Source organism: Stigmatopora nigra, chromosome 4 (genome assembly GCF_051989575.1).
Source record: "Stigmatopora nigra isolate UIUO_SnigA chromosome 4, RoL_Snig_1.1, whole genome shotgun sequence".
In the NCBI taxonomy this organism is placed as follows: domain Eukaryota; kingdom Metazoa; phylum Chordata; class Actinopteri; order Syngnathiformes; family Syngnathidae; genus Stigmatopora; species Stigmatopora nigra.
Genome location: NC_135511.1, coordinates 1,982,014 through 1,996,586, shown reverse-complemented (window position 1 = coordinate 1,996,586; position 14,573 = coordinate 1,982,014). Strand labels below are relative to the sequence as shown.

General features: G+C 42.1%; 1 protein-coding gene across 8 annotated transcripts in view; it reads right to left on the bottom strand.

The window, feature by feature from the left end:
- LOC144195235 (membrane-associated phosphatidylinositol transfer protein 2-like) overlaps positions 1-8,851 on the bottom strand; it is a 32,625-nt gene extending 23,774 nt beyond the window's left edge. For 4 of the 8 annotated variants that reach the window (XR_013326062.1, XM_077714725.1, XM_077714723.1 and 1 more), the window contains exons 1-6: positions 8,401-8,850; positions 5,133-5,347; positions 3,457-3,578; positions 901-1,134; positions 494-829; positions 268-363 (exon numbers count right to left, since the gene is read on the bottom strand). Coding sequence is in view for 7 of the 8 variants with exons in the window: in XM_077714725.1 (XP_077570851.1) it covers positions 268-363; positions 494-829; positions 901-1,134; positions 3,457-3,578; positions 5,133-5,347; positions 8,401-8,478 (1,081 nt within the window). In the remaining variant the exon portion in view is untranslated. Of the gene's footprint in view, positions 1-267; positions 364-493; positions 830-900; positions 1,135-3,456; positions 3,579-5,132; positions 5,348-8,400 lie in introns of all 8 variants that reach the window. The other 4 variants (XM_077714720.1, XM_077714718.1, XM_077714719.1 and 1 more) reach the window with 2 other exon arrangements.
- Positions 8,852-14,573: the final 5,722 nt, after the last annotated feature.

The window sequence follows — 14,573 nt, the reverse complement described above, 5'->3', positions numbered from 1 at the left end:
TTAAATAGGGGTTATCTCTATTCTATCTATATCAATTATCACAGTTAATGTAGACCAGGTCACCCCTATTTAAAATAAATAAATAAATAAGAGAGAGAGAGAGAGAGAGAGAGAGAGAGAGAGAGAGAGAGAGAGTGAGAGAGAGAGTGAGAGAGAGAGAGAGAAAAAAAGAGAGAAAGAGAGAAAGAGTAAGATAGACAAATGGAAGGTGCAAAAAGTAAGGACAAAGCATAATAAAGAATGTTAAGAGAGTGCTTTTTCCCGTACCTTGAGCGTCAAAGAACTCTTCGTCGGAGCTGTCATCTGATTCCCTCGCGATGCTTTGCATCCTCCACTCTGAGATTCTGTGTCGGGGCGGACTCGCTGCCAAGATAAAATGATCATTTCATACACCCGAAAAAAGTCCGGTATGTATGGCTCAGTCGTCAATGAAATAGCCCTCAAAGCACTAAGCACAACACGACCATCCCATAGTCAGAAGTAAAAAGCTCACCTCCTCGTTTGGAGGAGCGGGAGGAGGTGGACCATTGCTTGGCCAGCACACCACGAGGACGCAGCATGTCGGAAGGGAGAGTATTGCCTTTGCCCAAAGCTTGAGTGGGGACTTCAGCTTCTGCGGCCCCGGCCTCGGCAGCCTCCTCCACCTTTCGGTTCGGGGCTGGAGCATCCCCGTTGTACTCCTGGGCCTGGCAGAACTGCGCCATCTTCCTGGCCAGGGCCAGCTGGGTCTCCAACTCCAGCTTTCGGATGTCATCCATGGTCAGGCCATACCATTCATCTTGCCAGCACCAGGCCTGCCGATGCGCGCGCACCATCACTTTTCGTAGCCCTGGGACAAAAGTATCATTACTTGGTGGGAGTGCCCCAGGTTACCATTACACCGTTTCCATACGCACGCACCCACGTCGTGGATGAACCTCTCGATCTTGGACTGCATGCCCCAGTAGCGGAACTCCACCTTGCACAGCTTGTAGGCGCACATGACGGGCATCAGGCTTGGGTTTTCCCAGTACTCTTGGATCCAATTCTCCTGCAGAGGGCCCCGTTGTGTCTTGGTTGACTTGTACAGCCGTGGGTCCTCCTCCACTTTGTACTCATGCGGAAGGATGGGGTCGCTTACAATGTCAATAGGATCTGCCGCCGCAATGTACACAAACACACATTGGGATAATAAACATTCTCCTATTTTCCCAAACAGCTCCCCAAAAATTGAATGCATATATTTTTTAACTCATAATAGTGTACTCATTTTAAAACCATGAATTACTGTTTGTACTCGCATATAAGCAGCATTTGCCGGACAAAAAGAACAATGACGGAATCGAGGATATGGCTTATTTGCGCATAAAAAGATGACATACATGAGACTGCAAGACAATGCAGCCAACACGACCAATACGAGAAAAGATAAACGATAAAATGCGAAAGAAAATGTATTTTGATATCTATGAATCAAATTCAAGAAAAAAAAGGGTATCTTGCATAAAACGTGAAAAAACTCAATTGTGCCTGTCACTGCTTGCTCAGCGCATCGCCATCTTACCTAGCGCGCCGCTGTCTTATTTAGGGCGCCACCGTATTACCTAGTTATACGTGATCTGACTGGCCGGACGTGCAACACGAGTAGCCTTTATAGATGCGCTCGTTCAGCACATTCCAATTTTTCTTAAGTCTGATACCTGTGCAATGTGTATCTCATGCTATTATTGCACTCGTAGGCATCACTCCTCTTCTCCCTTTACACACCAGACTTCAAACATAATACAAACACCTGCCACCTCCAGAAGTTCGCTGATGACACCGCTATTGTTAGACGAGTGACGGACGGGAACAACCTGGAGTACAGGGGAGTCATCAAGCCTTTGTTGACTGGTGTAAGCAAAACCACCTCTACATCAACACCAGTAAGACAAAGGAAATGGTCATCGACTTTCGGGGCACTCCTCAACAGACCACTCAGGTGAACATCCAGGGTAAAGACATTGAAATCGTTGAGAATTTGAATTACCTGGGTGTTCACGTCAACAACAAATTAGATTGGTTCACAAACATAGGTGCCCTGTATAAAAGGGGCCAGAGCCGCCTCTACCGACTGGGGAGTCTACGGTCCTATAGAGCGTGCAGGACACTGCTGCAGACTTTTTACGACACTGTTGTGACATCTACAGTGTTTTAATGCAGTGGTCTGTTGGGGATGTGGGAGCATGGAGAGAGACAGGAACAGGAGGGCCAGCTCTGTTCTGGGCTGTCCTTTGGACTCTGTGGAGGACGTGGGAGAGCGGAGGATGCTGACCAGGATGATGTCCATCATTGACAGCACCTCCCAACCCCTGTATGAGTCTGTGGAGTCCCTTCGAAGCTCTTTCAGCAATAGACTGCTGCACCCTCATTGCAGGAAGGAGCGCTTCTGCAGATCCTTCTTCTAATCAGCTGTCAGAGTGTTAAGACCTACCTTATGCATGCATGTACATCAATGTGTATGTATATATGTGCTTATATATGTGTATGTATATATATATATATGTATATATATGTATATATATATATATATATATATATATATATATATATATATATATATATATATATATATATATATATATATATATATATATATATATATATATATATATATATATATATATATATATATATATATATATATAATATATGTCAGCAACACGGTTATTTATATATATATTTATTCATGTATTTATTTATTGACTTATTACCGATCTATTTATGTCTAAAATGCCTTTCCTATTCCTGCATCCTCACCCTTTTGCCACTGTGACAACGAAATTTCCCGAATGCGGGATGAATAAAGTTATCCAATCCAATCCAACCCACAGAGATGGTGAAAAGTAGATCGCTAAGGACACATCTCCTGTAGATATTGCTCATGTGAATTCTCTTTTGAGTGGTTTAGGTTTAGTTGCATGCATTCACACTTGTGATTTTGAACTAAAACCAAATTCGACTTTGATTTTTTTTCATTTCATTTCTTGTTCGAAAGTGACAACCATTTCAGTAATATGAACCATTGAAAGAATGAAGATATTTTGACATTTGAAGAAATATGGCTGATACAACATCTTATACTTCTGGTAAGAAAATTGTCATTTCTTTCATTAAAAAGCATCAGGTTCTCATCAAGATAGACTTATTACTTTTTTTAAATTGAATAATTGGATATTTTGCATTTACAAAGACAGGCATACCATGTGGGATTTGTACTCCCTAAAAATCATGAAATGGAGGTGAAAATGTAGAATCAGGGGGCAGCTTATACGCGAGAAATTGTTAATTCAACATTTTTAAGGCAATTTTAAGGGTGCGGCTTGTACGGGCAGGCTGCTTATATGTGAGTAAATAAATTGGAAGTCACCAGAAATATCCCAAAATCAACAGATCATCAAATGCAAAGTGCAAAGCAAGGGGGTGTCTATCGCTCACCAATGGTTCTTTGCCTCTTGTCAGCAGCAGACATATTGAAAACATCTTGATGGCCACCCGCATCGCCCATGTAGTATGTCTCAATGTCAATGGCAAATTTTTCCACGAAGGGACACGTATATCTGAAGGGAACCAGGTCAGCGAATATTTTTATTTTTCACAAACATTTATTTTAGGCCTGGGCAATATGAAAAAAAGAGTTGTCACAATGAAAAGACCCTAGGGCACCGGTGTCTAAGTGGCGGCTCGGGGGCCAAATCTGTTCCGCCACATGATTTTGTGTGGCCCGAGAAAGTAAATGATGAGTGCCAACTTTCTGTTTTATGATGAAATTCAAATGAAGATTGTAGATTATTTACTGTGTTTCCTCATTTTAAATCAATAACTGGAAAAATTTGTACTAATTTGAATGTCCAAAAATGTTCTATCGATGAGCACGATTGAAAAAGCTGTCAATTTATTAATCGATTAATTTTGGCAGCCTAGTTGGAAGACATAACGACCCACCGGATGTAATTGAAACTATCATGTGGGCCACGACAAAAAATGAGTTTGAAACCCCTGCCCTACGGGTTCGGTGAGTCAGTCTCAGGGGTTCGGTTTAACCTCTACCGCGGAGTACAGACATTGACTCATCATGGGTATACAGGATAGCATGCCCCGCTTGACCATCACTGGCTGCAGATGGTCACGTTACATTGCTTGCCAATCATCACAGCGAGGAATATATAGATCTTGAATTTGAAAAACAAATTGTCAGGTTTAATTTTACACAAAATTAGGGTTCAGTGAATGAAACTGGTGGGGTTCGGTAGCTCCAAAATGTTAAGGACCACTGAAATAGGATAATCGACTGATGACATCATCACCATTGGCAAGCACATTGTTTTCATGCATTCATTCATTCATTCATTTTCTGAACCGCTCATTCTAAGCAGGGTCATGAGGGGTGATGGAGCCTATCCCACCAGACTTTGGGTCGATGGCGGGGGACACCCTGAATCGGTGGCCAGCCGATTGTATGGCACAAGGAGATGGACAACCATTCAGACTCACATCTAGGGTCAATTTAGAGTATCCAATCAGCCTCTAATGTATGTTTTTGGAATGTGGGAGGAAAACGAGAGTACCAAGGGAGAACATACAAACTCCGCAAAGTGAAGACCGACTTAGGATCGAACCCACGATCCTAGAACTGTGATGCCGACATGTTAACGACTCGGCCACCAGCCCTGTATTCACGTTTTGGGGGGATTTTGATTTTGTGAATTGCATATTTATTTTGTACCACCAAACCTTTTTGTAATATGAATATTAAAGATTTAGAATGAATAAATGCACTAGTTTATGCACTTTTCTTGGATGGTTGTTTGTTCTCCTCTCAGTACTTCATTTTTCTCTCTACTTCAAACCATTTCCTGTCCAGTACTTTCTCATTATCAATGAAACAATCTGATCATCCACAATGGGAGTAGACCAAACCCCCACATGGCACATTAAAAATGTTCAGTCTATAAAGACACTCTGATTCAAGTTCGCCGTGTCTGAACAAGACAAGTTAAAAATGAATCGGAGTGATTAAAGGTCTCTCTATCTCTCTCTATCTCCTCGGATTGGAGTGACAAAAGGTCTCTTGGTCTCTGTCCCTCCCTCTCAGCCCCGCCGCTCTCTCTCACCTGGTGCGTGTGTAAGGGTAGGCGTTCCAGGACTCCTCTTCCACCCTGAGAGCCGCTTTGGGGAGGATTGAGCGGAACCAACCCGGTATGTGCATGCCAATGTGGTAAACCTTGTAGGTGTACTGACCAGTCCCACCCGGTCCGTCCGAGTAGGGATTGTTCTTGAGGATTTCCACACCGCTGCCCTCACCGCAGCTCTCTTCCCGACTCTTTTTCTGTCGACACGAAATGTAGGTTTCTTAAGGTACATTCCTCAAATTTAAGATTCAGTATCTTCCATCACCCCACAAAAATCTACGTCAACATTTTGATCAGTCATTGTGGTTATTCGTCAATTTTTAATGGAATTTGAGTAGAAAGAAACTATTTTTACTGTTTACAAGAACATATGCAAACGGGCTAGTGTCCAACATTATACAACCTTCACCAAAATATCAGAAAAAATATTGACATTTTTTAATTTCTCTCAACCCTTAAAATTAAATAAAGAAAATTCTATCTTTGTATCTTAGAGAGCATGTTGTAAAGGTTTCATTTGCTACGAACAAAATGTTTCTTCCATCAGTCTTATTTATATTGGTTTGCTAAAAATGTTTTTTGTTGTGACACCTTGTTTATATTGAGAGAATTGTGAACACTCACGCGGCAACAAAACAAAGTGTGCTTATGGAAAGCATCTTAACCAAGTGCAAAAATCTGCAGCTCATTCTGAGTCCTTGTTAATCATTTTAAAGTCATTTGCTCGAGTATTTGATAGAAACTTTAACTTATTGGCCTGTTCCTTCACTGCCACCCTTCTACTTCAGGCGGACTGGACGTCAACCCCAATGGCAACCAATGAGTTGAGTTTGATACCCCTGATGTATAATATTGCCAGAGACTGTTGAGATTGGAACCTGGCAGCAGCTAATGAAAAAGCTGTCATCCCGAAAGAGGTCTGCTAGGCCCCACATTCATATTTCTCCTCCTTCTGAGCTGATTGATGTCCTGTCCAGTTCTATCCTTTCTTCTCCTCCTTCCCTCCATTGAGTAGACAAATTATGCTGCTGCTGCCGATCTTCCGGTCGCTACAGACACCTCCCATCAACGAACATGTACGGTTCAGGGCAAAAAGCAGAACTGCCAACTTCTCCGTAATCTGCGGAGTTTACCCGGACAAGTAAAGCAAACTCCGGGAATCCTTACAACCTTCCCAAACTCCGAAAATCCAAATTACCAATATAATTTCCTCGAAATTCACGCTATTTAGGGCTTCCGCATTTGATTCAAATGCACTGTAAACCGGATGCATTCGGAACATGAGTGCATTGTGAATCATCCGAGTTAGAAGTTCTGACAAATGAGTAATCTCGTGTGACTTCAGTGGGGCAATTGAATCGTAATCGATTGTAGCTTCTATTGCTTTAACATTTTTGTTTTTGTGTTTTTTTTTAAGGGAAGTATCATTATGGCTAACTAAACCACCAGTATTTTGTATTGAAATAAATACTTTCATTTCCGGGGTTGTAATACGCAGCACTGATAAGCGCAAAATGGATGGCAATTAGGATGAATCTTCTAAGAAGAAACCCAGACACTCGCAGAAGTTTATTGGTCCGTATTCGAAATAATATCCAATGTTGAAGGTGCCTCCAAAAGGACCGACATTTGGACATTTCACAACATGCAAGTGCAGGTAAGGAACTAGCTGAAAAATGTAATGTTTTGGAAATTGGAATTTACTAATAAATGATCAAACAATGATATACTTTGTTCACTTTTTATACTTATTTACATTATGCTGTACTTTTTTAATAGTTTGTAAAAACAATATTCCAATTATTTTTAAAAACATTATAATGACTATGTTATTTTGTTTTACATTTCATATCGATTTGGCGAAAATCGCATATATTCCGGAAAATGGGGGTTGACGGAGGTTGGCAGCTCCGGAAAAGTGACCAGCAACATTATACTTTGGCGTAGTTATGTTGAGTCATCTTTGATTATGTATATTTTAGCAGTTGGTATTTATTGTCTGTTTGACTACTTTAGAGAAACCAGTGCTGAAAATTCGGTGTATTTGAAGCAATAAATATATGTTGAGAAAATTGGACTACAGATATTTATAAAGGAGCGTAGCGCATTCACTTAAAAAAAAAAATAAAACTTAATATTTTTGAACAATTTTTATGTGTGATTTTGTTAGGCGGCCCGGTGACTGAGTGGTTAGCGCGTCGGCCTCGCAGTTCTAGGGTTCGAGGGTTCATTCCATGGTGGGTCCACACTGTGTGGAGATTAAATTGGTTTTCTCTGGGTACTTCCACATTCCAAAAACTTGGTAGGCTGGTTGAAGACTCGAAATTCTCCCCACGTATGAGTGTGAACGGTTGTATGTCTCCTTGTGCCCTGTGATTATATGGCCACTTTTTTAATAGTTTGTAAAAACAATATTCCAATTATTTTTTAAAACATTAGAATGACTATGTTATTTTGTTTTACATTTCATATCAATTTGGCTTGGATAGGCCCCAGTACCCCCTGACCCTTGTGAGGATAAGCGGTTCAAAAAAATGAATGAATGAATGTTATAATGAAGCACATATATTGTTCAAACAAAACAAAATGTGTACTTTAGAGCTGAACAAGGTTTCAGAAATAAATTGATATAGTAAATGTACTTATGACGATTTGGTGGAGCGGGTGCTTAGCGCGTCAGGCTCGCAGCTCTGGTGTCCTGGGTTCAAATCCACCTGTGTGGAGTTTGCATGTTCTCCCCTGCGTGGGTTTTGTCGAGGGTATGAATGTGAGAGTGAATGTCTGTCTCCTTGTGCCTTGCGATTGGCTGGCCACCAATTCAGGGTGTCCCCCTTCTTTGGCCCGAAGTTAACTGTGATAGGCTCCAGCACCCCCACAACCCTAATGAAAATAAAGCGGTTAGGAAAATGAGATGAAATAAATGTACTTCTGTCATTTTTAGTTTTTTCCAAAGTGATAAACAAAAATCACAATAATCGTTTTGAAGTGCAACATCCAAATATTATTTAATATGTATTAATTGAGATCTAATCAAATTGTGACCTGTTTATAGTGATACGAATTGTATCGTCATCGCTGGGGCAAGACACGCTTAATTATTTTGTTAAAAAAATGCAATGCTTTAAAAGTATGTTGTCCCATCACTTGATGACTAACCAAACTGATCGATAGATTCATTAATTACTTAATAATCAATAACTGCAGCCTCGTAGTGATACTTTGATACTTTTGACAAAATTCATGGCCTCACTTGGATCATGTAGAGCTGGGCGATGCGGTACTCCTCCACACTCATCGGCATGGGGATGCGGTATTCCTTTATTAGCATGCTGGAGCCAGGGTCGGGCACGGGCTGAAGAATGCAAAAGCAGGCCTCCCTACGAGTCGCTCCCAAGTCCTCATAGGAAAATTCCGTAGCAGGGAAGAGAACGACGTGCCATTAGAAAAGTTCCCGACTCACATTGGTGCCAACCCTCTCTTCTTATACACAGTCGAAAGTCGTGCACTCTTGGTTACCGCCGTCACATGAGGGGGCTTGCTCAGTAATAAGAGGGATTAGAGCTTGAGTGGGGACATTATGTAATTAGCCCAACCCTCAAAATTGCACGAAACTGGCAAGCACGTGCAAGGGCACTGCTTGTTGGACAGCTGTAACGTGTCTGGGTGGCAGCAGTAGTACTTCACTGCGGCCAAAGGAAACCGTAATATTTTGGAAAAGCGCCACCTGCAGGAATCGAGCCCATGCCTGCCCGCACGGAAGTCAGCCGAGTGAACCTCTACACCACAAGGTGACTTCCCTAAAATTTGAATTTATGGTAAAGAAATGTTTATTGGAAATATTTCTGATGAGTTTCTCAATGTTTAGATACATATTTTTCCATTTGAGAAAACTTTCAGCCCATTGACTGCTTAGAGTGTCGGACTTATAGTCCCGTGAGGGAGGGTTCGATCCCAGAAACATTCCAACCTTCCGTATGGAGTTTTTATGTTCTACATAGGCTTGCCTGGGTTTCCTCCGAGTACTCCAGTTTCCTCCCACATCTCAAAAACATGCATGGTAGGCTGAATGAATACTTTAATTTACCCCTTGGCCTGATTGTGAATAGTTGTCCATTTTCTTGTGTTCTGTGATTGGCTGGCCACCAATTCAGGGTGTTCCCCACGGTACTTGGACTTTTGGTCGCCGGACGTTTGGTCGCCGGATGTTTGGTCGCCGGATGTTTGGTCGCCGGACGTTTGGTCGCCGGACTTTTGGTCGCCGGACGTTTGGTCGCCGGACGTTTGGTCGCCGGACGTTTGGTCGCCGGACGTTTGGTCGCCGGACATTTGTTCGCCGGACGTCTGGTCGCTCGGACGTCTGGTCGGCCGTTTTTTTGGTCGCCTGACGTTTGGTCGCCCGGACGTTTTGTCGCCGGACGTTTGGTTGCCGGACGTTTGGTCGCCGGAGGTTTGGTCGCCGAACGTTTGGTCGCCAGTCGGATGGTGACAGAGAGTGAGTACTGTTGAAAACAGCTCTCAAAAGTTCAATATCTAAATATCTACTGTTGATTCATGAGAGAGAGAGAAGTTACTATCTAATACTGTTTAATATCTAAGTACTGTTGAAACCAGCTCTCAAAATTGTATTCACAAGAGTTTAACATCTAAATATCTACTGTCGATTCATGACAGAGAGAGTAATGCTTCTATTGATATTTTGATATTAGATATTTAGATATTAAACTCTTGTGAATATAATTTTGAGAGCTGGTTTCAACAGTACTTAGATAGAGTCAGGTGCTGCTTCCAGCAGACCTCCTTTTTGGCCTAACTATCCGCGCTGTTTTAGGGAGGAAAACCTCCACCCTTTGGCCCTCTCTGGAATCAGTTTGACACCTGTGCTGTAGATAGTGAAGTATATAGCATGTGTTGCCGCATTTAGTAGTTTATTTATATGCTAAGTTGGATACATAGGAGGTAGGAAACAGCCACCTCTGCTTTCAAACGTGATGGTCAAACTTTGCGTAAGCTTGCTACGCGTGTTCGTTCCTCAGTAAGATTCTCGTCGCCACTTATCCATAAAACAAAGGGCTGCTTTGGTGGCGACACCGGGACTCGTGTTTGCGTGTGGGTTTGGGGATGTGGGGTTTAAGCTATCCTAATGAATGTCCGCAAAACTTAATCCTGCTGGCACATGCAAAGCAGCTACTTCTTTTCTAATACTCCGGCTGCAACCATTCGTCCATTGTAAAATCTATTCGCAGCTATTTGGATAGTCCATGAATTGTTGAGGGCACGGGTGTCAAACGAGTTGGTGGTGGTGGTAGTCGTGGGGGGTTAGTTGGGGTCTGAAAATCCCCCCAAAGGGACTAATGCTCCTAATTGATGAAGGCTAAATTCTTGGCAAAGGGACCGTAAGAGAAAAAACATGAAAACAAAACATTAAAGGTTCAGTGCCCCCAACTCAAATTGATTGTACGTGCAGCATCAATGCCAGTCACGAGAAGATGCACCATGCTCTTTTTGCTGATCGGTAAAAATATAAATGTAGTTTTTGGGTCACTTTATCTATTTTGCAGCATTTCTATTGATTTTGGGGTATTTCTATGTCACAGATCCTCCAATTTCAAATGAATTGGACGTCTAGCACCATCACTAGGAGCCAACGAGTTCATATTATTTGACAAACTACAAGACTCAACTTGCAACTGGATGTTTTGTTCTGCTCATCATTACACTCCTATAAAAAAAATTTAAAAAAAATCAGACATAGGCATTGTCGTCATCATTGACTTGACAAAAAGCCTAGTAGTCATCATACCCTCAGCAGCGTATGACGAAATTGTATAGTGCTTCTCCACAAGTCATTTATGACATTTATTTATGACATATTCATACTTGTTAGCTCTCCGCCTTGAGCGCCATTTTCCGGCGACTACAAGTTGCCTCACCGATGCCAACAAGAATAAGATGGATCACTTACCTCTCAGTCTTTATACTTACCCTCCCTCAGTCATCCTGTGGAAGGTAGATCTGCACCAAACGACCTTCCTGTTACTTCTATAGGATGTGTCCTCATGATTTCGGGGCATTTATGGGTCACTACGTGTAGAATTTGGGTCACTTCTAAATGTTTGGCAAATTGGCTTTCATTTAAAATGGTCTGGACTGAGTGCAAATCGTACATTTCCTTTGTCGGCGGTACTATGCACGCCTCACACTCACCTACGTGACTGCTGTAGTACTTTTGTTCTTTTAGAATGATATCCCCAAGCTCCTTGCAGGATCAAAGGAGAACTAGGTTTCAGCTGAAAATAACTGTGTGGTGGAGAAAAACTGGGAAAAAACTGGGGCCACAAGGAAAGGTTCCAGGCACCTGTGATTGAGCTCTAAAACTTGCGAAGGGCGGGACATCATTTATTATGCATTTACTTTAATGTCTACAGTAATCCCTTGATTAATGTAAACCAGACATGGGCGCAATAAACGAAAAACCGCCAAGTAGAATCACCATTATTACTACCACAATAAATGTTTGGCTGCCTATACAGAAATACAGGTACACAAGTACAATTATCAAAAAGTGTATATGTATTCAATATTATAGCTAGAAGCATATCAAAAGACTATAATGTACAGTGTTCCCCCGCTACTTGGCGCTTCAGTTAACGTGGACGCAGAGCTTCGCGGCTTTTTTTGGAAAAAAAAATACAAATATTACATTGAAACAACATATTTTAGGTTTTTTTTGTCATAACATGAATTTCACTCTCTCTACCCGTATTCTTTATGGTGTACTATATACAGGGGGTAAAAATAAAAAAAGATTACAAAAAAAATAATATTTTTTTTTTTGGAATTAAATTCAAATTAAGCATTTTGGAAGGGGAATCCCTACTTCGCGGAAATGCACTTATCGCGGGTGGTCCCGGTCCCCATTAACCGCGATAAGCGAGGGAACATTGTATTAATTATCTAAATATAATCTCATTTCATCTCATCTCAAAATTTGAATCGCTTTATCCTCATTAAGGTCGCGTAGGCTGCTGGAGCCGAGCCCAGCTGACCCCGGGCCAGAGGCAGGGGACACCCTCAATCGGTGGCCGGCTGTTGGGTTTATTCTGTATTACTATTATACATATATGTGTAGTAATTCATTTCTTTGTTAAACCATTAAAAGTGTTTCTATTGTTTGACTCGAGGTCATAAACTGCCGCCTAGTCCACTCTCACATGGACTTCTCCAAGGATTGTTGACGCTACATCTCAACCAGTATCGGGCTGTGAGGGTTGTTGATCGGGCAAGGACTCGATATCTGACATTTCCAGCAACGGAGCCCATAACAAAGATATTGTTTCTGCCACGTCCATAACACCCGTGATGCACTTCGGGCTTCTTTATGTAATTGTTATATGATTGTTAGGTCAAATGAAGGCGTGATTGTTTTTGTTTTAATGCCTTAAAGCTGTACGCAAAATACTGTTCGGAAGGGATACTTTGGAAGATCGCCTCCCTTAAGGTTACTTATCCGTGATCCAATCTATTTAATTAAATGTCAATAATTGAATAAGATGTCTGCCTGCAGTTATTGATAATTACAAAGGGTAATTATTAATGAACCTATCACCGGCCGATTGCAGGGCACAACTCGATGCACACTCACAACCATACCTAGGGGAAATTTTAGAGTGTCCAATCAGCCTACCATGCTCAGAGCTGCCAACTAATCCGGAATTTCAGGAGGTTACCCGGAAATGCAACGCAACCTCCGGGCAACCTCCCTAAACTCCGGAAATCCCCAAAAATGGTCACTTACATTTTTCCAATTTCCAATTTAAATGCCTCGAAATTCACAAAATCGCTCCAGCTTCCGCCATCTTGATTCAACTGCACCGAAAACGTGTCCAAACGGGTGTGAGTCTGTATGGTTGTCTGTCTCCTTGTGCCCTCCGATCGGCAGACTACCGACTATGGTGGTCCCCCGCCTTTGGCCCGGAGACAGCTGGAATAGGCTACAGCACCCACCCGCGACCCCAATGGGGATAAAGTGCTTCAGAAAATGAGATTAGATGTTGAAATGGAATTCTCTTTCATGAAGACCCTGAAAAGTCAAAGAAAGCATGGGGCAGGTTTTAAGGATGTCCAAAATTAAAGGTTTATGCCGCATGTGCACAAAGTGCGACAAAAACTGCGATCGTTTGTGATCTAAAAGTTTTGCATGTGTTAAAAAACTTGGTCAAAGATCAAAGATGCGATCTCACGGTTGATTTGAATCGATTTTTTGAAGAACCAAAGAAGAAATTAAAAAATCGGGCAGTGTCATGACACAATTCACTATCGAAAACCGCCTTAAAATCGGACATAAAATGTGGAAATGGCGTCCAATCCATATCAAATTGCTCTGTCCATAATCGAGGGTTTTTATTGATTTTCACTTGTTGTTGTCCTCGTCATGCTGATTATTCAAAACAGAGCAGTTTTTATCTGAAAGTTTCGCAAGTACCGAAAAAAATGCCCCATGTTGCACTTTTCCAAACTAAAAAATGTGACACCCTGGTACAAATATTGATTTTCTGAAAAACTGGGGTCCAAATGCCGGCAGCCCCGCCCCCGGGGGCGCGACGGGACAGCCCCCCCCCCCCCGGAGGGCCACGGGACGCCGGCAGCCCCGCCCTCGGGGGCGGGATTCTCTCGACCCGTGTCCCCTTTGCTAATGTATTCATCAGTGTTAAGTAACATGCATAACAGAAGTCTAAACAATACTTAGTGTTTCATAACAATTTGTCTCAGTTCTCAAAACTATTGTCGGTCTGTGGAATCTTCCCGAGAGAGTGTTGTTGCGGACCATCTTGAGGAGCCACGTTTCCCAAAACAAGTCCACAGTTCCCAAGAGCTTGTCGTTGAACCATAGTCTCGAGAAGTCCAGGTGTGAAGGACAAGTGACCTCCAAAGGTGTTTTGGTTAACTTTGGAGCGAGCATTTCTTTTAGTATAGCTGTTCCAATTTGATATTGTATTTTGCTCATTCTTTTTGTTGTGGCGGTCTTGTTTTGGTATCGCCACTGCAGGGTTCGGCTCCTGTTCTCAACTCAATTACAATATGAACAAAAGGATTGGTATTGGTCTGAGATTCTTCAATTACAATATGAACAGAAGGATTGGTCTGAGATTTTTCAATTGCAATATGAACAGAAGGATTGGTCCGCGATTCTTCAATTACAATATGAACAGAAGGATTGGTCTGAGATTCCTCAATTACAATGATAACAAAAGGCTCTTTCTGAGATTCTTGTTCCAAGGTTAGATTCACACTGATAAGAGAGCAGATGGAGAAGGACTTCAGAGGGCAGAGGAAACAAAGAGCAGGGCGGATGGTCGGGACTTCATAGGACCCGCGGAGACAGAGGTCTGGATGATGTGGATTCGAGGCTGGAAGATGTGAAGT